The sequence below is a fragment of the Carya illinoinensis genome, chromosome 11, assembly GCF_018687715.1.
Source record: "Carya illinoinensis cultivar Pawnee chromosome 11, C.illinoinensisPawnee_v1, whole genome shotgun sequence".
In the NCBI taxonomy this organism is placed as follows: Eukaryota; Viridiplantae; Streptophyta; class Magnoliopsida; order Fagales; family Juglandaceae; genus Carya; species Carya illinoinensis.
In genome coordinates this window covers 8,366,508-8,389,343 of record NC_056762.1, presented here as the reverse complement: position 1 = coordinate 8,389,343, position 22,836 = coordinate 8,366,508, and the positions used below count along the sequence as shown (strand labels likewise).

Genomic DNA, 22,836 nt, shown 5'->3' with positions numbered 1-22,836 from the left:
CATTACTCTTTAGGTGATGTTAGTGTGCCACCTAATTTTAATTGCTGGGTGTGCACAGTAAACAATTTTTATTTTTATTAATATTATTTAATATTTTTAAAAATTAAAAAAATATACCAATACATTTAAAATCCTTCGATCATTGACTAAAGAAAAAAGAATCAAGCTCATGCCACATACTACTTTTCCTTAATCTTTAAATTAGTCTGTGAGAAAAGTAAAAGGATAGGGAGAGGTAGGTTAGGTTAGGTGGCATCCTGTTTTTTCTTTTTTATTTTCTTATTTTGACTTTTTCTCACTTAAAAATTAGTAATTAGTTTGTTATGAGCTTTAAATTTGATTATTTTCTTCCTCGCTTGCCTTCTAAAGTCTTTTGGAAAGGAGGGGATAAATGCAGCCTGTGTGATGGAATTTTGTAGTATAGGCATTGTTTCCTGATTATATTTCTTTGAAGTAATGAAATATATTTTCACAACACATTTTATAATAAGAAACATGATAGAGTTACTACTCCAAGCTACTGTTGGAAGCTATCGCTTACATTTTTTAATTTTTAATTAATTTATTTTTTTAACTTTGTAATTAAAGAAATATTTTTTAACAATATTGTGAATTTTTTTTTTAAAAAAGTATTTAAAAGTATTAAAAAATACATGTAAAAAACACTAAAAAAATAAAAAATAAAATCCCCACTTATACTAACGGTAGGTGAGAGTAGGGGTGAAAACCGACCCCTTCGGCGCGGTTTTTGGGCAGAACCGCCGCCGACCGATGAGGGGGAAAACGGTGGACGAACCGACCGTAACCGGTCGACGGGAGGGAGGACAACCGGCCGTATTGACTCCGGCGGTTCTCTGGCGGTTTACGGTCAGTTCTCGGTTCCCCTCCGACGGCGTCGTTCATCTGAGAGAGTAGAGAGAGAGAGTTGCAGAAGAGAGAGAGAGAGAGGGTTACTGAAACGTAGAAACGGGGAAGAAGGAAGACGACGACTGTGTAATTTTGAAACGGCGTCGTTTGGTTTAATACCAGACGACGCCATTCTAATTTTTTTTCTCACCTTATAGACAAAACGACGCCGTTTGGTTTAATAACAAACGGCGTCGTTTAATCTGTGTGAGAGACAAACACCTAGGGTAAAACGACGCCGTTCCACTTAAACTTAAGTGGAACGGCGTCGTTTCATATTGAGAAAATTTAAAAAAAAAAAAAAAGAGTGTTATTACATCGGCCGGTTCAGCGGTTTGAACCGGCCTCAAACCGCGACCGAACCGACGATAGGCGGTTTCTCTAAATCGTTGCCGCCCGCCGACCGGTTCCTTGGCGGTTGCGGCCGGTCTGAGTCGGTCACAGGCGGTTCTTCGATTTCTTGTACACCCCTAGGTGGGAGCGGTTGCCCTAGCACGGTTCTTCACGAGAATATTGTAAGATGATGGTATTTTTGTAAAATAATATTACTTTTATAAGATATTTTATAAAAATATTCTTTATTTAACACATTATTATAAAATATATTGTAAAAAATATTGTGTGTAAATTATTTTCCATTTCTTTATGCTTGGATTGAAAAACCTTTTTAGAAATGTTTTTATTACGGGTTTGAAAAGGTTATGGAGGTAGTATTAGGATGAAAACAAATTATTTCAGATTTTTTTTTTTATTAAAAACATCTATGAAAGTGTTTTTAGTTTTTTATTTGGTCTAAAATTGTTTGAATTGAGACTAAACCCTGGTTTGGATAGCAGATACTCTTATCTCAATTTTCAAACATTATAAATATAAATATTTTATAATTTTTAATTTTCAACTTTTTTATCTAATGATTAAATAAAAAAGTGAAAAATTAAAATTTAAAAAATATTTATATTTAAATAATGTTTGAAAAAGAAGCTATATAAAATTTTGAGATAAAAGGAAATGATTTATGTTGTCAAACAAGGCCTAAAGAAATTCCGTCTCAAACATGATGATACTTGTGGGACAAAAGAGTAAAGTACACATTTGCGGGATCAAATAAATTGATCGATTAATCAAAGAAAAGAAATGTTAATATGCTGCCTGAATTTAATATTTTATTTTGATTGTTTATATATTTTAAATTTTTTTAATTTTTTTATTTAATAACTAAGGAAATAATTTTAATATATTACTATATTTTTTATTTTTTAAAAATATTAAAAATATATTAAAAAAAAAAAAAAGAACTTTATACTAGTGACCACGTCCAGCTATCAAAGCTAGATGATACGCTTGCACCACTCTCAAAGAAAATATAACTATTTTTAATAATAATTTTTTTTTTTATTGTAATTTTTTGTTCTCATACCGTGATCATAGAGAGAGCCAATTTTTATTTTTTTAATATTTAGCTAGATTAATAAAAAAATAAATTGGAGATAAATAATTATAATAATAAAGAATCTTATTACCAGCCAAGAATGGATATTCGGTTTGAAGATTTTAGCGTTGTCAAAAAGGCAGTGATTCCTCCAAAGCCACGGGCGGACTTCCCGAACTAAAACCCTTATAACTTACGCAGCTCGTACCGACTCCGTCTCCCACCCACCACCTCTCATTTCATTTCTTCCTTCGGCATCCGTTCCTCATCTCCAGGTTCCCTGTCCCTCCCTACTACTCTTTCACTTTCCCCTTCCATTTTCTTTTCCCTAAGATTTATTGTCTGATTCATTTGGTTTTCTGTTTATTCAGTTGCTAATTATCATGTTTATTTGTATGTCGTATATATGGGTTTGTTTGAATCTGAGAATTTCCGGATCTGGGGATGCTAGTTGCGGCGATTTTTTTGGTTTACGTTTTTGAGTCAGTCTCTTGTTTCTGGATGCAAGATTTACAATTATTTTTAATCTAAAGCTTATCGCAAGATAATGAGAACAAAAGAAAAACGAAAAATGCGATGGGTTTCTTGACTTATCATATTAGGAAGTATTGACGTTATTGTGTGATTTGCAATCCTTTTGAAGCAACGCTATTCTAGGATAGGTTTTCCTTCCAGATTTTGAAGCTTTTGCAACAAGAATTTCAGCTTGACTGTGAGTTCAGTATAATTTTTCCAATTCACTGTTTTTTGTGAATTTATGAAATCCGATACTTGTAGGTTCATAGTGATAGCATAATGCTTATTGCTTGGTAGATTTTCTATGTAATGAAATTCAGAATTGAACCTAACTTCCTAAGTCTTCTCATAGCAGGGATTTATATATTTTTCTTTGTTTGAAGAATAAATCTATTTGAAAGTGTATACCAGCTCATATAGATTTCTTGTGAACTTAATGTTCTTGAGAAAGCAGAAGCTATATATCAATTTCTAAACTCTTCTCAGTGAACTTAAAGTACATCGTCTGTGGAGTTTCTGTTTAAGATCAGTAATTTTTAATTGACAACACTTATATGTTGAACATTGGAATGATGCTGGTTGAAAGAATTTGTGGAAACAGGATTACATGCTCATTGGGTTTAGTTTTTTTTTTTTTTTATATAAATTCCTTTCATTTTTTAATTTGAAGATTCTAATGTATTTCAACCTAGTAGGAAGTACCGCAGCTTAAGTTCTTAGATTAGATCAGTTTGAAAGCAAAATGGATAGTATTTATGAGGCTCAACTGATTATTAAGTGCTCTTGCATATTGTCAATGGATAAGGCCCTTATACTCTTGCTGTTTTACACAGTTTGAAATGGCAGCAACATCAGCAGCTACCTTTTCAATTGGAACAAATGTCTCCTTTGGCCGCAAAGCAGGCTCACTTCCTCAATCAAAACCTTTTGGTGTGAGGTTTAACTCCCAGAACCCGCTAAAGAGTTTCAGTGGCCTCAAGGCTGCAATATCTGTGACATGTGAGTCGGAGTCCTCCTTCTTAAGCAGGGAAACCAGTGCTGCTCTTCGAGGCTCTTTTGCCCTGAAGGTCCAGAAGGAAAATCAGAGTTCTCAGTATCACCTGCAGCCCCATGCAACTTTCAAAGTGGCAGTTCTTGGAGCTGCTGGAGGGATAGGTCAGCCCTTGGCACTTCTTATCAAAATGTCTCCATTGGTTTCTGCCTTGAACCTTTATGATATAGCAAATGTCAAGGGGGTTGCAGCTGATCTCAGTCACTGCAACACTCCTTCGCAAGTTCTGGATTTCACTGGACCTTCGGAATTAGCCAATTGCTTGAAAGGTGCAAATGTCGTTGTCATACCTGCTGGGGTTCCAAGGAAACCCGGTATGACTCGTGATGACCTCTTCAACATCAATGCTGGCATAGTTAGGAACTTAATTGAGGCTGTTGCTGATAACTGCCCTGATGCCTTCATCCACGTTATTAGTAATCCAGTTAACTCAACAGTGCCAATTGCGGCAGAAGTTCTGAAGCAGAAGGGTGTATATGACCCAAAGAAGCTCTTTGGTGTCACTACACTGGATGTTGTGAGGGCAAACACATTTGTTGCTCAGAAGAAGAACCTAAAGCTGATTGATGTTGATGTCCCAGTTGTGGGAGGACATGCGGGGATAACTATTCTACCCCTGCTATCAAAGACAAAACCCTCAGTTAGCTTTACGGATGAAGAAATTCAAGAGCTGACTGTAAGGATCCAAAATGCTGGGACAGAAGTTGTGGAGGCAAAAGCAGGTGCTGGGTCTGCTACATTATCAATGGCATATGCAGCAGCGAGATTTGTTGAGTCGTCTCTTCGTGCACTTGACGGAGATGGGGATGTATACGAGTGCTGCTATGTTCAGTCAGATCTGACCGAGCTTCCATTCCTTGCATCGAGGGTTAAGCTTGGAAGGCAAGGTGTGGAAGCTTTGATTACCTCCGACCTCCAAGGTCTGACTGAATACGAGCAGAAGGCTCTGGAAACCCTTAAGCCAGAATTGAAGGCCAGCATTGAGAAGGGGCTTGCGTTTGCTCAGAAGCAAACAGTGACTGCATAAGAATTCTGGGTGTTTTGAAGCCCATACCTCGTCGTTATAACGTCTGCTTTAGAGACTGAGAGTCTGTGACAGTGTCTGGTCTTTTTGCGGGATTTATAGTTGCATCAGGACTTCCAGTTTTGTAGATTTGTTGTCTCTCTTCAATATTTTGAGGTGTTGAAAAGCTTAAAGGTGGGTACTGTGATGTTGTAGACTCTATATGAATGTAATCGTACGTACTGGCACCACTTAATGGTTGACAGTTTGAAATAACATAGATGGTGCTCTATATTGAAGTTTATCACCAGCACCTCAGTTAATTCGGATTAAACCAGGAACTCTTTTAGGTCCGATTCGGATCTGTCGGTTTTCTTTTACTCCCTCACCATTTCCTCGAAATGAGAAAGATGGCACACTCGAATTGTATAATATAACTGTTATACGCTCCATTCATGTTGAATTCATTTTGCCGTGCAGGATCCTGTTCTGCTTCTCTCAAACTGTGACTTGAACTCCAGACCCGGAATAGGATGAAATATATGCAATTAGTGATGAAGGATATGATCTAATTCAAATGTTAGAATGTGTGTATGCGAGAATGGATCGACCTATTATTGCCATTTTGGTACTTGAAATGTTAAATGAATAAATGATCAGTGTGCTTCGGCAGTGGGAAATCCTTCTGTCTCATTCTCACGCAATAGGACTAGTGTAACACAAGCCTGCCCTTTCGTCTGTAGCAAACACATTAAACTCATTTGTGGTAGCTTTGCATAAAGTGATTCTCCAACCCAAAGGTTCTTACCAATGGTCTTTGCCGGAGCAGCATCTTTTGAAACAGTGAGACCGGGTCCGATCTCAAATAGTCACCTCTTGGCTACAAACCCCTGAAAGAAACTTTGCAAAATTGTGGCAATCAACTCAGGTACGGATATTCTTGGCCATTCTGATTGTTGTGCCCAAGAACCACAAAAGCAATAGCAAATTTCTTACTGTGTAAAAGAGTACATTCCTTTTTTCTTCACAAATTGTGCAATTCAGAGTAGATTTCAGCAATATAACCAACTATACGTCTTCAGTTACTTACTGATCTCATCCAGCATCTCATGTATCTCACCCTTACGGTAGATGTGAAACGTCCATCATCCATAACAAACTCATGTGGTACTCCTTTCAAAACAATTGTGCCATAGCCAGGTGTCGTGAGTGTTGGTCATGTGGGATGCTGTCTGCTGCCTTATTTTCCTCACTTCCACAGCTTGTCCCCCTTGCATGCCATCCGAGGAATAAATGTTGAAAAGAACATAGTCCCCTGCTTATTGATCTTCAAGTTCAATAAAATGTCCAATCACTCTTTCCCCAAGGGTAGCATGACCATGAATTCTGTAAGCCCCACGTAAAGTCCTCCAAATCAGCACAACCCAAGAGATTTACCATGCACCCCATAATTATGAATGTTTAGTGTTATCCCAAACTCTGCTCATATGATCAAAAAAGTCATTCCCTCGTCAACCATCCCACAATGAGCAAGAAATCTAATAGAGGTCTGATAACTCAACCAGAAATCTTTCTTTTTCTTTTTCTTTTTTATTGCATCCCACAAAATGTTTCAATGGTTCATCGCTCAACCAGAAATCATTGTACTCCACGAAACCGTATTCTTGTCAGGCATTCCCTTGTATACCCCATAAGCCTTATCCAAACACCCACAGTGTGAGTAAATCACCATAAGAGACTGACTCAAATAATTATGCTCTTCAATGAAACCACGAATCCTTTCACCAAATTCCAACGTATTATTTCTGTCACCTATCTCATCAAACACCTTACATGCTCCACGCCTCTCACAAAACGAGTACAAGCTCACAAAGTAGTGAGCAATAGGCTGTTCGATCGTTGCCCATCTCTCAAAATCCTAGTGTGAACCTGGACTCCCCCTAACAATGAAGAAAGCTTAACACAAAACATAATAGCAAACGAAGACGACAAAGGGTTCAAACGCACGCCTCACGGTTTCATTTCCTGTTAAATGTAAAACCCCAACCTCCAGAGATGAATTCCTCATAGACTAGGCCTTGATCAAGGTATTGTAGTGATCGATGATAATTGGTTTCATGAATGGATGGTAATTGGTTTTCAGTGAGGGTGATTTCATAGTCCTACTCAATCTGGTTGCTGCTAATTGTAATGCATCTACACAGCAGTCATCACCTACCTTATTATACCACTTTTCACTTTTATAATGTTATTATACCACTTATCACGTCCTTTACTATCAATAGGAAGGTTCATGAGTCACTAATTAGGAAGTGATAAACATGTAATACCAAAGTTTACTTTTTGATGAGGAAATAGGGTACTTAATTAGGAAAAGATAATAATTTCAACTTGGGTGAGAAGACAGTAGCATATCTCTTGTATGTCATATTATATTTTGGGAATTCTTGGGAAGCTGGAACTCGAAAGGCAAGGAGCTACAGACACTCCCTCAAGACAGACTTGAGTCATAACCTAATACCAAGCAAATAATAAAGTGGCATTAAACCATTAAGCTGTAGAGTTAACTTGCATGAGTTTTGTTTTCTTTGCATGAAACTAATCCAAGATTGGTCACACAAAAGAAAGAAAAAAATTCGGATTGACCTTTTTCGTTTTGTTTCTGGAAGGAAATTTACATTAGCCTTGTTATAGTTAGAACATATTGATGCAACTGGATGGAAAAGCTAGGAATCTTAAAAAGAGAGATCTTTCATTCGATCTTCATCATCGTCTTCTTCTTCTTCTTCCCTTCTCTCGTTACTCATGATACCGTGCATCCACATTTCCACAAGTGCTGCCAGAAGAGCAAGAGTACTGTGAAATTACATCATCGATCCCTTCCGAGCTTTCTCTTCTTATAGCTAGTTTTAAAACAAGCTTGCCTTAGCCGCTTCGTGTTGTCCTCAAGTTGCATATCTGGGATTTCCTCCAACCACTTCTTCTCACTCTCTAATATCTCTATTGCATTTCTCAACTTTGATTCACTCTCTTCTCCTTCCTCTTTACCCAACACCTGCATGATATCGATCCCACACACTAATTTAATCAGAACACATAAACCGAAATTAATAAAAAATCATAACATATATACATACATACATACATGTATATATATATATAGAGAGAGAGAGAGAGAGAGAGAGAGAGAGAGAGAGAGAGAGTACCTCTATGTTTTTTATTAGGGTTTGAAGGCTCACCAGCTTCCGATGGGGCCACCTACGAATACCCAACTCCCTACACCTTTTCTTCAAAAGTGTGAGACCCACGTTAAGCTCTTTGGCTGCCTGCATTATGGGCATGTAAAAGAACTGAGAAATGGTTTTTCTGGACAACAATCTTGAACCACTGCTGCATATCTCTTCCCTGCAATATCTCTTCATCTTCCCCTCCCCTTCACTCCGGTCCGTGTCCTTTTTATCATTTTCGCACAAAATTAAATCTTGGTTCTCAGGTTCAATCTTAGTATCCATCTCATGCCAAACTCCTAACCGACTCCCATAACCATAGCAAACATCATCTGCATTATAAGTGAGGACCTTTTGATCAAAGTTCAAACTCGAATGAAAAAAGCATCTGAGGTATTCAAGCATGCATTGACATATACATACATATAATATATATATATGGTTATGATCACCTTGAATTATTCTTGTGGCAATTGGTTCAAGTTCCAAAGGTGTATACAGAGGATCATCAGTAGGGAATCTCTTCGTCAAGGGAACGGCATCTAGAAAGCTCTCTACCATAGGCAATTCATACTGCCAATCCATTAATAGAGAATACCCAGTACTGCATTAACGTACATGAAATAGCTAGTCATATAAAAAGGAAACTAATGAAGTAGTTTATATATTATGAATCTTCTGCAATTTGATTACTCTTTTGAGAAGACAACGCATGTACTGGGAGGAGAAATCGATGAATAATACACTGATCAAACCTGATATATATGTACTTGCCTTAAGTACTCTACTGAAGGCATTTGATTTTGAAATAGGAAAGGGTCGTGATCATCTCCATAGACCATTTCATTCTTCGACCACCAACCATTGGGACTACTCTGACTCCCCATTTTCGAAAGAGTAGGAGATCAGAAAGCAAAATACAGGGTAAAGAATGACGGATCGAGGGAATTTGATTTTCTTGTTTCTCAGATGGGATATTCGATGCGAGAGTAATGGCATCTATATATCAGTTTGGAAACTTAATTGATTTGCATGCTTGCATGCATGGGATGAGATGCAGAAACGTTGTGGCCGCCAGGAGCTTATATACATGCATCATCACGAACTCATGTATATATAATAATGACTAATAAAAAGCAAGATTATATAATTAATGAATTTGAGGAACGTGCGCCGGCCATGCATGATGTAGTAGCCTTGTATGTACGTGCAGTGGTACGTAGTACCGCATGTGTGAGTTAAAACATAGTGGGAATTACAAATAAATGATCATGCGCATATACGCATGAATCATGGTGACAGATTTCTTACATTTTATATATGAGTAATATTATATATAATTATAAAATATATAAATATCGCACAAGTATTTAAAAAAATAAAGTTTATAATTAAAAATTTTAATTTTTTTATATATCTCGTATTAATTTTTTTAAAATATTATACGATATTTATATAGTTACGATTATAAATATCATTTATATATGTATATATAAGAAAATACACGAGGCTACGTACTAATTAATTTTCCGGCCATGCACTTAATTACCTGTTTTATAAACTGATGAGATATTATAATATTTAAGTGTTTTAATTGTGAGAATTTCAAGAATCTTGCATGCCTGCCACGTACGTTTATTAATGACGTACGTTTCTTCTAGGATAGATAGATATAACTTACTTGGAAACGAAATTCGTGATGATCATATACATACATATGATGATACACATACGCGTAATGGAGTTGCAATTTGATCTTTTTGAGCCACAAAAACTAAACTCGGACTCCTCCTAGTCATAATGATTATCTCCGCAGCCGACTTTTCCTGACTGGTCTGCTTAATTAATTAAGAGTAATGTTATATACAGTTATTTTTACGTATTTTTTGCACACTCCACTGATATGATAGGCTGGATTAATTTTTTTTAATACACAACTAATCATATCACTGGAGTGTACAAAGAAGTCCGCAAAAATGACTGCACATAAAATTTTCCATTAATTATTGCACTTCGATAATATCCCTCCTATTATAATAAGATTATCTAATTATTATTATTATTATTATTATTATTATTATTATTATTGTTAAATCTGTTATTTTATCAAAGAGTCTTTAAAATTTTTTATCATTTAACGTGAAGCTTTCTTATAAAATTTAATAAATAATCATATTTTATCAAATTAAAGACTCGTAATAGCCTAGCCTGCGGCTTATATCATGAATTTGATATCTTTTTTTTATATCTTTTTTATTCTAATAGTGTATTTATTTTCCTTTTTTTTTCAATTTTTTAAATAAAAAAATTTAAATAACTTTACTCTTTAGAACAGAAATTTTTTAGAACATTCTCATTATAAAATTTAATTTTAAGTAAATTTAACTAATAAAATACTTTAAAACACACAAAATATAATATTAATTATTAATTTAATTTAAATATGATTATTATTAATATTTTAATTAGTAGAACTATAAAATGTAATAAAAATTAAAATTAAAGAAATTATTAAATTAATAATATTGTTTTATTATATAGAGAGTAAATAGATAATTTAATATAATGCAGACCAATACTCATACTTTGCCAAAGTTTATATTTTTTTTATCTTAATTTTTTACCTTTCTTTAACTTTTTATTTTATTTTTCCAGACAAATAAGTTACTAATTTTTTTATTTTTTTATTTAAATTATTATATCAAATGCACCCAAGTATCAACGCATCCGGGACCGTTCCTTAGTACCTATATAAATATATATGTATATACATGCATGCATGATTAAATTAGATTTCGGTTTTTTACTTTCCTTAATCTTTGTTTAATCATATAAATAAATATATATATATACATGCATATATAACGTACCTATGGATTGATGAATTAATTATCACATGAGAATATATATATATATATATGGCTCAAATCACTTTTCTTTTTCTTTTTTTTTGGGTCATTTCATTAGATCAGCTTAATTATAAAGAAAACTGTCTACAGTCCACGAAACTCATTAATATATGTTTAATATTTCTCCTCGATGCAAATGAGTGGTAGAAATGATTGAATATTAGTATATAGTATTCGGCTTTAAAGACTATTATTTCCTTTAATTAATGACTGATCAAGAAAAAAATACACTGAATTCCTCCTACCATCCTACTGTATATTACTCATGATCTTGATGGAAGTTTATGAATATATCATGTTCAAAATTCAAATTATGTGTGTAGGGACATTTTTCCTCCTCAAAGCCCATGTGACAGGCCCACGAGCGGCCCAACCCAACCCTAGGAACTTTCTTTGAGGGTGCCCCTCCTTGGAATACCCAGCCCGCAAGTAAAACCAATTCTTAAAACAAACCCCACCTGGAAAGGAGAGATGATAGAGACGGATGAGACTCGCCACTTTATCACCCATTTCTATTGAATATTGCAAGCACAGCGTGGTCATAATGTGTGGTGGGAATTTACAAGGTACTACGAGGAAGGTTATGCCCTCTAGAAGACTGGAACACAAGATCCCAACCCACAGTGGGACCTCAAGACTCTCAGTCACCCACAGGATGGAGATGGGCCTCGGGACAACCCAACAATAGGAGAACAAAGATAAAGGATAGAATGGGCAAGCCTAAGAGATGGGCCCGGCCCGAGAGGCCCAGAGGGCAAAAGGCAAAGTTATATACACAAAGCGTGGGAGCTCCGAGCAGGAGGGCCTGGAACGTTTGATGGTTGACAAGCCTTGCACCCAATGTCAAAAAAAACCACTACCACCTTCTTATGACTGATGGCAGGAAGGACAAGGAAGGGCACGTCAGGGCAAAGGCACGCTGCATTTAATGACTGGAGAAGTTAACACGCCATGACGAGAATGGGTACAGACCAATCTGGATGACCACTATCAAGCATGGCCCACCTGTCACCTGACAAAAAGTTGGGAGTCCAACACAACCCGAGTACAAAGCAACATGACTATAACAAAATTGCCTGCCGCTGAGGCCACGTCCTAGACACCAACACGCTACTGCCAACAAGTACTTGGGATCACACCACTAGGTATATATACTCCCTCTAGGGGTAAGAAAAGCCATTTAAGCTCTCAGCCTCTCACATCATAGCACAAGGAAAATGATAGCATTATTATTTTATTATTATTATTTTATTTTATTTTTTATTTTACTTAATAATTAAAAAAGTGGATAATAATAAAATTATATTTTTTTTTAATTTTTTATTAATAATTAAGGATGTTAAAAAAATCCTTAAAAGAAAATAAAAAAAAAAATTAAAATATACATGAGTAATAGATGAGTAGTAGATAGATAATAACCCTATCACTACCCATAACACAAACTGTTAAAAAGATTTACTAATTTAAACATCAAAGACTCTCCAACTACTACATTACCCTCCCAATCCCCCATTGTTTGCTTGATTGTGTAAATGTAAAGGCCAAGACCTGAATTGTTAGAACTGAGCCTAAAGACATGAAACACGGCGTTAAGAAGGTGAATATCAAACTTTGGGAAAAGTTCATGATTGCATAATGGGTTTCTAAAAAAGTACATATTTTTTAATATTTAACCCAACCTAATTATGATTGGTTGAAAACCTTTCAATAAAAAATAAAATGGATTTTAAACAGAAAAAGTTGCATGGGTTAAATATTAAAATAGGACTTAGATTCTACAAAATTTTATTTTTATCCAATTATTCTTTTGATATAGATGGTTTTTTAATTAACTGGTTAATTTGATTCATAATCTCTTTAATTTTTTTTAAGGAAGCTGTCATAATTTCTTCATAAGAGAAATTTATATTCATGATCAAATATATACATGGATATCCTCATATCAACCATTACCTTGTAAATCAATTAATTCATGTAGAGCTCCATCAGTGCACTATTTCTTTTTGTGACTAGTTTAATTTTCACTACTGTTGATATTCCCTATAAACAAATATCTAAGAGATAGCACTTTGCCTAAATAGAGACTCAACCTCACCCTTAATATAAAGAGAGGACTCAACCTATATAAACAAACGTCCAAAAGACAAACTCTTTTTTTTTTTTTTAGCTAAACAATAAGGAAAGCAATAAAATAGATGCAAAAAAAATGAATTACAGTTTGGACTAATTTTGGTAGACTTCAAAATCTATGACTGCGCATGAAGTCACCACGCTTATCTCTTTTAAGCCACAAAATTTAGATTTGAAAAATCCTATGGTGGTGATTTCGATGATCTAGTGTGTGTGGTGAGAAAATCAGCCGAAAGGGGTGGCACGTGAGGACCATACGTGGTGATTTTTGCAAAATTGCCACTATCCTCCTAACAAGTTGCAGCCTGGAAGTCTTTTTATGCTGCGTGTGTCACGAGAGTTAACGAAAAATTGTAGCTTTGTCTCTCTCGACCTCAAATGAAAGAAGAAGGAAAAAAAAAAAAAAAGGATAACTACCTTAACAGGCAAAGTGGGTAGATGGAGAAAGGGGGAAGAGGAACTCAGATATGGAGACTTTTTATGTGTGTGTGTGTGTGTGAGAGAGAGAGAGAGAGAGAGAGAGAGAGAGAGAGAGCGCTCACCTAGGGATGTTTACGATAAAGCGGCCACTCAAGATCTACAGTTATAATCCCTTTAATTAGGTAATATAAAAGTATAATTGGAATTAATGAGAATTAATTATATATATATACTAGGGCAGGATCAACGTGGAATGCATATTTATCTAGTTAGGTAAAATAATTATTTTTAAGAAAATAATATATATTTCATAAACAAAGGTTGATTTCAATGAATATTTGAAGGCATAGGGAAAAAAAATATATAAATTCTAGCAAATATTTGGGTGTAATGTAAATTGTATTTTTTTGATATTTTAAATTCTTAATACAATTTTATGTGCAATTCATATACTAAGTGAAAAAAATTAAATTAACCATGTGCTAGAAACCAGGTCCACAAACCAATAACAATGTGTTTTTTTCTCATTTGAAACCACTAAAAAAACTGCCCAATTCATCTATGTCCGAAATCAGCCCTCTTCACCCTCTCTCTCTCTCTCTCTCTCTCTCTCTCTCTCTCTCTCTCTCTCTCTCTCTCTCTCTCTCTCTCTCTCTCTCTCTCTCTCTCTCTCTCTCTCTCTCTCTCTCTCTCTCTCTCTCTATATATATATATATACTAGGTGGGAGTAACGTGCAAAGCACGTTTGTCTAATTTTATGAAATGATTATTTGTAAAAAATAATATATATTTTATAAAAATTATTGATGTCACTTAATAATTTAAGGCATATTGGAGAAAATAAAAAACTTAGTTCAAAGTATCATATAATCCAATACATGTTTATAACATCTATAATTTTAACAAAGATGTATACGAAAAATTTAATAAAAGTCTAACACAAACGGTAGTTCAAAATATGTGTCGTTTGATATTTGTATTATAATTCATCAATTTATGTCATCATGTAGACAATCAATAGAGACAACATTGAAATTCTTATTTTGCTGTTGGTTGAGTCGATCAGGGACAACATAAAGTTAAAACATAATCTTTTTATAAAATTTGTGGTATAATATTTTCTATATATAGCATATATATAAATCATAAAATATATTTTGAAATTGTTGGCTGAATTTACTCTTTCTTGATTAGCTCAAGGATCACGGCCTTTGTCACGTGCCTATCATAGCAAGCCCATTTATGGAATATAACTTAGCGGAAGCTACGTCCTACTACCATGGAAAAAAAATATTTTAATTAAACACACTTGTATTATATATTATATGAGATTTTTAAATTTGGAATATTCAATAATTTGAGTTAATGAAACGTATAATACACGTATATTATATTTAGGGATTCACGTCTTATGCACCTAATACACGTGTATATGTTAAGGAGAAAGAGAAAAATATAATAACTAATCTTTAATTACTCATTATTATATACACTATTAAGTATTATAATTATTAAGATTAATAAATCATATAACAACATTGAATGCTATCTCTCTTAAGATTTATGTCTTTATTTTATGTGCCAAACCGTTAAAACAAACGGTGTTAACTTTAACGAAAAAACAAAAAAAACCGTTAAAACAAGATTTTCCGTTTCATACACATTTTTTATATATAGAAGATATATTTATATTAATCATTTTTTATTATTTAAATTGCTCTATAGTTTAAATTATTTTACTGTTGGATTTTATAGTTTTATTTTATTAATATTTAATTATAGTGTTTTTATTTATCTTTTATCTATTTTATTGTGCTTTTTAATTTTATTGAACCCTTATTTTTGAAATTGGATCATTCAAAAGTCTGGACTGAAAAAGGAACAAGGGCAACATTGCAATAACAATGAGGAATAATGCTTACCAGCTAAGGAAACTAACTTTATTAACACCTTGCAAGCCTTGATGAAAAGAAGGGTGGGGATTTCTCTAATATTTATCGATGCATTATAGCAATATAGGCGACTGTTGAGTCTGACACTTGGCATTCTTCTATTGGTCCACTTGATATTTGAAAATAATAATAATAAATCTTGTTTTTCGTTCGTCTGACCGTGGGCATTTTGTGTGTTTTGTTTTCTATATCCTTCTGTTTTCAATTTTGTGTCCGTTTATGTGCAAGTATTTTAGTCTTTATATCTTGTGATATGACATTTTATTAGTGATATTTTCTCCAAAGAATTTTAGACCATACGATCTCTCATTCCCGGCTTCGTCTCCCTCTCAACTCAAACCCCTTCTCTTCTCTCTCCCTCTACCTCTCGACCTTAGATTTCTCTTCGTCTTGCTGAAACCCAAACTACAGGAGTTGTGAGACCCAACCCCAACGCCTCTCTCTCCCCCTTGTTTCCATCACTCATTCCCCTTGTGAGACCTAGACCCGGCTTCGTCTCCTTCTAGTATTTCTTCATGATCTTTTTAAAAAAAAAAAAATCATTCATACATGTTTTGATAGGGGTGTGTGTGTGTGTGTGTGTTTTTTTTTTTTTTCTTAGAAATTAGATCTGTGGGTCCTAAGTGAGGTTTAGCCTAAGTTCTTTCACTGGACTCCACTTGCAAAGTTTCTAACCATCTTTTTTCCTTTTTCTAGTTGATTTTTCTCCTCTTCTAACTCTGACTAATGCCTAAATCAGAACATAAAGGGTTTATTTTCGCTTCATTTTCATCAAAATGATTTCCATCAAAACATAAAGGGTTTATTTTCGCTTCATTTTCATCAAAATGATTTCCATCAAAACAGAAAGGCTTGTGACGGTTGCTGGCGGTAGGGACTTCAAACGAAGCTAGTTTAATTTGCAGAAAGCATACTATAATAGAATACAAACGGAGACTAAACGGAGACTTAACGGGAAATATAGAAATTAATGGAAAACAAGATTTTCTATTAAAACAATAATTTTTCATTTCATAGACACTTTTTTATCTATAGAAGATACTCTTAATAACTGTGTGGTTTGCTCAGTCACTACAACAGAAGAGGTTTTTTGGAATGAAAATTTTCGTCCTAAAGAATTGTGACAAAAATATATGTCCTAAGGTCATCCCAGTATCAATATCCCAAAAAGTTTTTTAGGATGAAATTTTTAATTTTGTCCGAAAAATTATTTTTTGGGACGATTTAGTTTCGTCCCAAATTTTCAGTCACACTGTAAAACCATTACGTTCAACTGTGAATTATGTCCAAAAGCATACTTTGTGAATAGTTGACCAAAATAAATTTGTTCAGACAGAAAACTGTTCAAACGTTAATTTTGGTGGTGGAACAAACAAATATGTTTAAACGTATTTAATATCATGTTCAAAGTCATCAATAAGCATTCGAACAATTGTTACGTTTGAACAGTTTATGAGTGTTGTTCAAACTTCTTTTACAGATTATGGTCGAATGTTCTATATCATTGTTCAAATGGTTTGATTGCTGTTGTTTGAATTATTATTGGTCATTCGAATAGTTGGTATTTGATTTTACCAAATAATAAAAAACTAAATACACATAATATTTTAAAAAATACATTACAATTTGTTAATACACATAAAAGTAGTCTCATAAGTCATAAGTGCAAACAAAATAAATAAAATAATATTAGTATTCATCATACAGAAACAGATATAAAATATATATATAATGTAAATTAATTGTTTGGAAGTTTAAATTGTTGCATAAGCATTTGCATTTAAAATTTCATCTCTTTTCAGAACTCCTCTCGTTATTGTTCATATTGTTCCATTCGCATCTCTATACCTACTTGAACCTCTAATTCACGCTGCCTTGTCCTCAATTCCTCAATCAAAGATTGCTTCCTCTAATGTCTTAGAGTTGAAGAAAACATTATTGGATGATGTAGAAGAGCTAGCAGTCTTGACACAGCGGCTCAAACTTCTTAAATATCTAGATTGTGGGCCGATTGTTGAATTAATTATTACTTGGGGGGCCTTTGTTTTTCTTTTTTTTCTTTTTTTTTTTTACCTTTTTTTGCCTTTTCAATTTTAGAGCTGAAGAAAACTGACTTGGACGTCTTACAGTTCAAACTCTTCTCTTTCACAAAAATGATTATTTGTCCTCAATGCAAACGAATGGTGGATGATTAATTATTAGCCGCTTATAAATGACGGAAGAATTTAGATGTAGTGGAATCGACGCCCAATATTATTAAAAGATGGTACATGTTTTGCATTTGCACAGGATTCTAGTGCATGACTCGTTGGATCAGAAAATTATAGTCCCATCTCCAAATTATAGAAAGTGTTTTTAATAAAAAATAATTATAAAAAATCAATCTATCAAAAATTAGATAATCTAATTCCAATTCAGATAAAAGATAACATTAATAAATGTTTTAGTCACAAAAAGATATCACAAAAATAAATTTACAGACGGACTTAGTTTGATATAATACGTTAGATTGTAAAATTACTTTTGTCATAACATAGAGTACTAGAGCCAGTGTATCATATAAAGTATAAACTATGTCAGCTTACGGATTTATTAAAAGTAAATACTAACGTAAAATTCACTCTATCATGAAACCTGTGTGAGCACTATTAAATTCTTTAGGATCCACACAACGTATATATTCTAAAGTTAGAACATCTAATTTCTCATCCCTGAATTCAAACCAGCGTAGTCAAACAATTAGAGAAAACCTCCATTCGTGATCCAACGGTACCTTGTGAAATTCGACTGATATGGGTTAATATCCAACAACCTTGTAACAGGCAACTCGATTAGGGTTCAAAGTTGATAAACAACACGCATGACTGACGATCATGTCCATATTTTGTATTCAGCCTTATTCTCCCAATCCCTACCTCATATCTCTAGGATGGCATCCTCCGATAACCACTCTGGGTTTTTGACCATCATCGTCTTTCCTCCATCGTTGGCACCATCAAGATTGTCTATATTCCTCCTAATCTTATCCTACCCAAGAATGTGTTATTATTCTATTCAATCTCGATTTCCTAGCTACGCTTGCCCTGTTCAGAAACTGTAGCTACCTTTACCTTTTCTATACATATTTGCAAACACTGTGGACATCATCTGAAATTATATGATACCATTCTAGATTGTAATGAGTACCTAGAACCACCTGTACTAGAAATATGAGGTGACGAGGATTGTTTGGGAAGTTAGATGAGATTATCATGTCTCAAACTTTCTTATAATTTACTTCTCAAACATTACTCAGACACAAAACAATTTTCAATTTCAAATCTCAAACATCACTTAGATGAAAAAGTTGAAAATTTCAAATTGAAAAACATTTTGTATTTGAATGAGGTTTAGAAAGGATATAGTGAAAAGTTTTGAGAATACATGATAATATCTCATTACCCAAACAAGCTATGTAAGGACCAACAACTTATCGGTGCTGATACATTTTGATTTCAAGACCACGATTCTATCGGTGCTGATACATTTTGATTTCAAGACCACGATTCTCAACAGGTTAAAACCTATCAATTTTACCATCCAAAACAGTCGAAGACCACCCAATTGGGTAAATTCTAAGCCTTACATTTGAAACAAACAATACTAATTAACTACATATCTCTTGAGCGCCCCACTCAGTCTTTTGTCTTCAAAATCGTTTTACAAGGGCCCCCAATGCAATCTCATAACTCTTTTCTACCCTAGCATTCCTCCCAACAAATGTGCAAATCGTAATATTAGCCTATTGAGGATGAAAGGTAGGAATATGTTTCTTTTATTATTAAGCTCAACTTAGCCAAACAGTAGAAGAGAAAATGGCTCATTTCATGGGACAACTTGTTACCTCCTAATAACAGTTGGTTACGTTCCCAAGTGTGTCACAGCAATCTATCTTGCAATTTCACAACTCTCTATAGGCGCCCTTTCAGCATCCTAGGGTGAAAGCCACATATAACAAAACCCACTTTAAGATCATTATTAACTACTATAAAGAAAAGTATAATCGTGCCAGAAGGATAAAATTGAAAAAAAGAAGGTGTTTCTTCTCCAAGAAATACAAAACTCTTCATGCCACCAACAAAACCCAAATCCAGTAAATTAAACATGATACCTCAGTTCCTCGGCTTACCCCCTCTTCCACGGCCACGTCCACGGCCTCCACCTCTTCCACCATGGCCACCGCGACCCTTACCACCACGACCATTTAATGCCTTGTCAACACTGGGCTTTATCTTCATCTCTTCTGGTAGGGGAAGTATATTATCCACACACTTCCTGAAGCTAAAATCATCAACAGATTCATCCTCTCTGATGAAGAAGAAGCACCTACTTTTCCATAATGGATGGTATCGCACTTGAAAAGAATTGATGCCTCCCCCAATCTTTGTGCCTGGCTCTGGATGACCCTTACTAAGTAGGTCAATCAACACCATGTGCTCATACTGTGACACGATTAGAAAGGATATGAGTTTTACAGTAGTCAGTTCTAATCAAATGTGTTATACAATTCAAGTATGGCCATCAAAATCCTGCTTTACATTTAATTCGTGAATACAAAGCAACAGGCTTGAGGTGGCAATTTGTTAATATAAATAGATGGGGAAGAGAGGGAGAGAAAGAAGGGAGAAGGGGGAATAATTAAAGGGCCTAGCATGCTAATGGTCATATATGTATGCAATGCAGTGGTTCTGAAACAGGAATTCAGTGTTTGGTATAGGACTAGTAATCAAAGAATCAGAACCAAATATCCTATTTAAACGCACAGTAATCTTACTGTACAGAAATCAACATTCAATGTGTAAAGTAAGGTTGCAGACAATTTACTTTCATCTTTTTTCGTAAACAAAAATTTCAGAACAGTGAGATTATTATATTTGAGGCCAAACACAAAATTTCTTTTCTGTGAAGTTGAGGGCAAACATAAACCGCTTATTTTAGCTTCTCTATGTCAAATAAAAGAAAGAAGTGAAGTTCAACGAACTATCAGAATCAGGTAAGACTACATGGTAAAAATCTAAAAGATGCTCCATCAATTGATAAGTGATATCTATAGAATCTTGTTTAAAAATGCAGTTGATGCAAAACTAGCAATCATTACAGGGGTAATAGCCTACGATCAACGAGAGCAGCTAAACATGCCAAAGATCTCCAACAAAGTTGTAATACCCCCCAACCCCATCTGTCAAAAGAACTGAAATTACTGAAAAATTGAGTGCCAAACTACTAGACAACTTTTTCCACAGACCAGACGTACATCAAAACTTACATCTGTGCATCATCCTCCCCCTCCCACACCAGAGGGGGAGAAGGTAAAAGTCGATTTGGCCTACGTTATCTCCACAAGAAACCAGAGGTCAATGTCAAGCCTTTTAATCAATATTATGAAACCAAATCCATATTCATTAATCAATTAATTTCATAGACAGACATCGTTGCTCAACAAATGGTTTATATATATATATATATATTTTGTATAAGTAAACTTAAGGGCGTTTGTAGATACACATACATTGTTCCTCAACAGATGTGTAACGACCCAAGGAAGGCCCAAAGCCACAACTAAGATCATACCCCAAAAGGGCTAGTAGGTTACAATTGGAGCCCCTTGGAATCAAGAGGGCAAGAACTTCTCTCTCCCAAGCAATGTGGATCTCATTCACCATCTTCCTATACTTAATTTAGAATATTACAAAATGGATCAGGCATATTGAAAACTATAAAAATTTTGGACCAACGTAAGATGAGAGTATCATTCCCACAAGAAGATTGGGGGGAGGGGGGCTAAAAAGAACCCTGAAATAATTACACACGAATCTCGAAAAAGAATTTACTCATTATTTGAGATTATGATAAAAAAAATAATAATAAATAAATAAATAACTCAAGCAATCAAACAATATTTAAAAAAAATTAAAAAATCGTTTTACTCACCTCAAACAATCAAAATGGTTGCAGTAACGCATTGGAATTATGCAAAAATAGAAAGGGAAAAAAAATTCAATTTTCTCTTCTCTATCCTTTTCCTACACTTTATCAGCATCCGATCCGAGCATTACTTTCTACAACCAAAATTTAAAAAAAAAAAAAAAAAAAAAATTGTGTAAAAAATGGTATTACCTTGTTGATATTGAGATTCGGTGGCCAGTAATGGAGAAACTTGTAGAAGTAGTCGAACATCTCCAGCGACGACTCGAAAATCTTTGGACCCAAGCTGACCCGAACCGGCGCCTTCTCCTCCTCCTCCCCTTCTTCCCCCTGCTTCTCCAACCGCTCTTCTTCCACGGACTTCTCCACCCTCTGCTTCTTCTCCAAAACGACGTTGTCTACTTCTTCTTCGGCCCCTTCTTCTCTCGTACGCTTCGAACCCGGGGCGTCGCCATTCGTCTCCGCGGATTCGACCCCCTTTTTGTCGTCGTCCCTCAGGTCCTGGTCGGGTCCAACAGTTTCGAGGTCCATCTCTTGGGCAGCCGAGTTGACTTCGGCGAGTTCAGGTGCGGTCTCTTCTGCCATAACTATAGAGCGAACTGAAATACGCAAAAACCCTAGTTTTAGTTTTGAGACTGAAGTTAACTATCTTCAAAAACCCTAGTTTTAGTTTTATACTCAAGGCTCTAAGCTATGTTACAGGAAGGGGTGTAACGGGCCGGTTCTATCTGATTTTTGGCAAAATTTAAGACTTAATCTATATGTATCGATTTTGTATTTTTTAAAATCAATTACGTATTAATTATTCTCTTAAATCGATATTTCGATTTTAATATATTATATTATATATTATAATATATTATTATAGTTTATTATTATAATCTATAATATAATTATAATATACAATATGATAATATATTATATTAAATTATAATATATAGTGATATAATATTAATATAATTATTAATATGTATTATATAATATTAGTATAATTATTAATATAATAAACAAAATGATATAATATTTTAAAATTTAATATTATATTAATTATTAATTTATCATATAATATAAAATTATTTTATATATAGTTATATATTATATATAAATATTATATACAATATAAAAAATTACAATATATATAAACCGGTTCAGTTTTAGAAAAAGAAAAATCGAAACTGAACTGATTTTGACCAGTTTTAAGAAAAATAAAATCGGTACCGGACCAAACTAAACTTGGGACCGGTTTGGTCCAGTCCAGTCCAGTTTATCAGTTTATTGATATTTTTTTTTTACATCCCTATTTATAGGTCCAAAATCTGAACTATCGAA

The 22,836-nt window shown here is 34.2% G+C and overlaps 3 protein-coding genes and 1 long non-coding RNA gene across 4 annotated transcripts; 1 reads left to right on the top strand and 3 right to left on the bottom strand.

Moving 5' to 3' along the window:
• Positions 1 to 2,450: 2,450 nt before the first annotated feature.
• Positions 2,451 to 5,209, top strand: LOC122281637 (malate dehydrogenase, chloroplastic). The gene is made up of 2 exons (XM_043093326.1): positions 2,451 to 2,610; positions 3,685 to 5,209. The coding sequence occupies exon 2, from the start codon at positions 3,691 to 3,693 to the stop codon at positions 4,927 to 4,929; it is 1,239 nt and encodes a 412-aa protein (XP_042949260.1). The 5' UTR covers positions 2,451 to 2,610; positions 3,685 to 3,690; the 3' UTR covers positions 4,930 to 5,209.
• Positions 5,210 to 7,475: 2,266 nt separating this feature from the next.
• On the bottom strand, positions 7,476 to 9,019 carry LOC122282186 (protein RKD1-like). Its single transcript, XM_043094137.1, has 4 exons — positions 8,907 to 9,019; positions 8,585 to 8,736; positions 8,112 to 8,464; positions 7,476 to 7,960 (listed from the first exon to the last, which is right to left on the bottom strand). The coding sequence occupies exons 1-4, from the start codon at positions 9,017 to 9,019 to the stop codon at positions 7,775 to 7,777; spliced, it is 804 nt and encodes a 267-aa protein (XP_042950071.1). The 3' UTR covers positions 7,476 to 7,774.
• Positions 9,020 to 19,534: 10,515 nt separating this feature from the next.
• LOC122282958 (protein EMBRYO DEFECTIVE 514) lies at positions 19,535 to 22,192 on the bottom strand. The gene is made up of 2 exons (XM_043095050.1): positions 21,700 to 22,192; positions 19,535 to 20,024 (listed from the first exon to the last, which is right to left on the bottom strand). The coding sequence occupies exons 1-2, from the start codon at positions 22,090 to 22,092 to the stop codon at positions 19,695 to 19,697; spliced, it is 723 nt and encodes a 240-aa protein (XP_042950984.1). The 5' UTR covers positions 22,093 to 22,192; the 3' UTR covers positions 19,535 to 19,694.
• On the bottom strand, positions 20,728 to 21,691 carry LOC122282959. Its single transcript, XR_006230507.1, has 2 exons — positions 21,092 to 21,691; positions 20,728 to 20,908 (listed from the first exon to the last, which is right to left on the bottom strand). It is a non-coding gene; the product is annotated as an uncharacterized LOC122282959 (long non-coding RNA).
• Positions 22,193 to 22,836: the final 644 nt, after the last annotated feature.

Coding starts and splice junctions, on each gene's coding strand:
- LOC122282186 (XM_043094137.1), bottom strand. CDS start 9,019: ATGGGGAGTCAGAGTAGTCCCAATGGTTGGTGGTCGAAGAATGAAATG. Junction 8,737..8,906: donor CCTTCAGTAGAGTACTTAAG/GCAAGTACATAT, acceptor ACGTTAATGCAG/TACTGGGTATTCTCTATTAA. Junction 8,465..8,584: donor TGCCACAAGAATAATTCAAG/GTGATCATAACC, acceptor CTTATAATGCAG/ATGATGTTTGCTATGGTTAT.
- LOC122282958 (XM_043095050.1), bottom strand. CDS start 22,092: ATGGCAGAAGAGACCGCACCTGAACTCGCCGAAGTCAACTCGGCTGCC. Junction 20,025..21,699: donor CGAATCTCAATATCAACAAG/GTAATACCATTT, acceptor ATCGTGTCACAG/TATGAGCACATGGTGTTGAT.
- LOC122281637 (XM_043093326.1), top strand. CDS start 3,691: ATGGCAGCAACATCAGCAGCTACCTTTTCAATTGGAACAAATGTCTCC.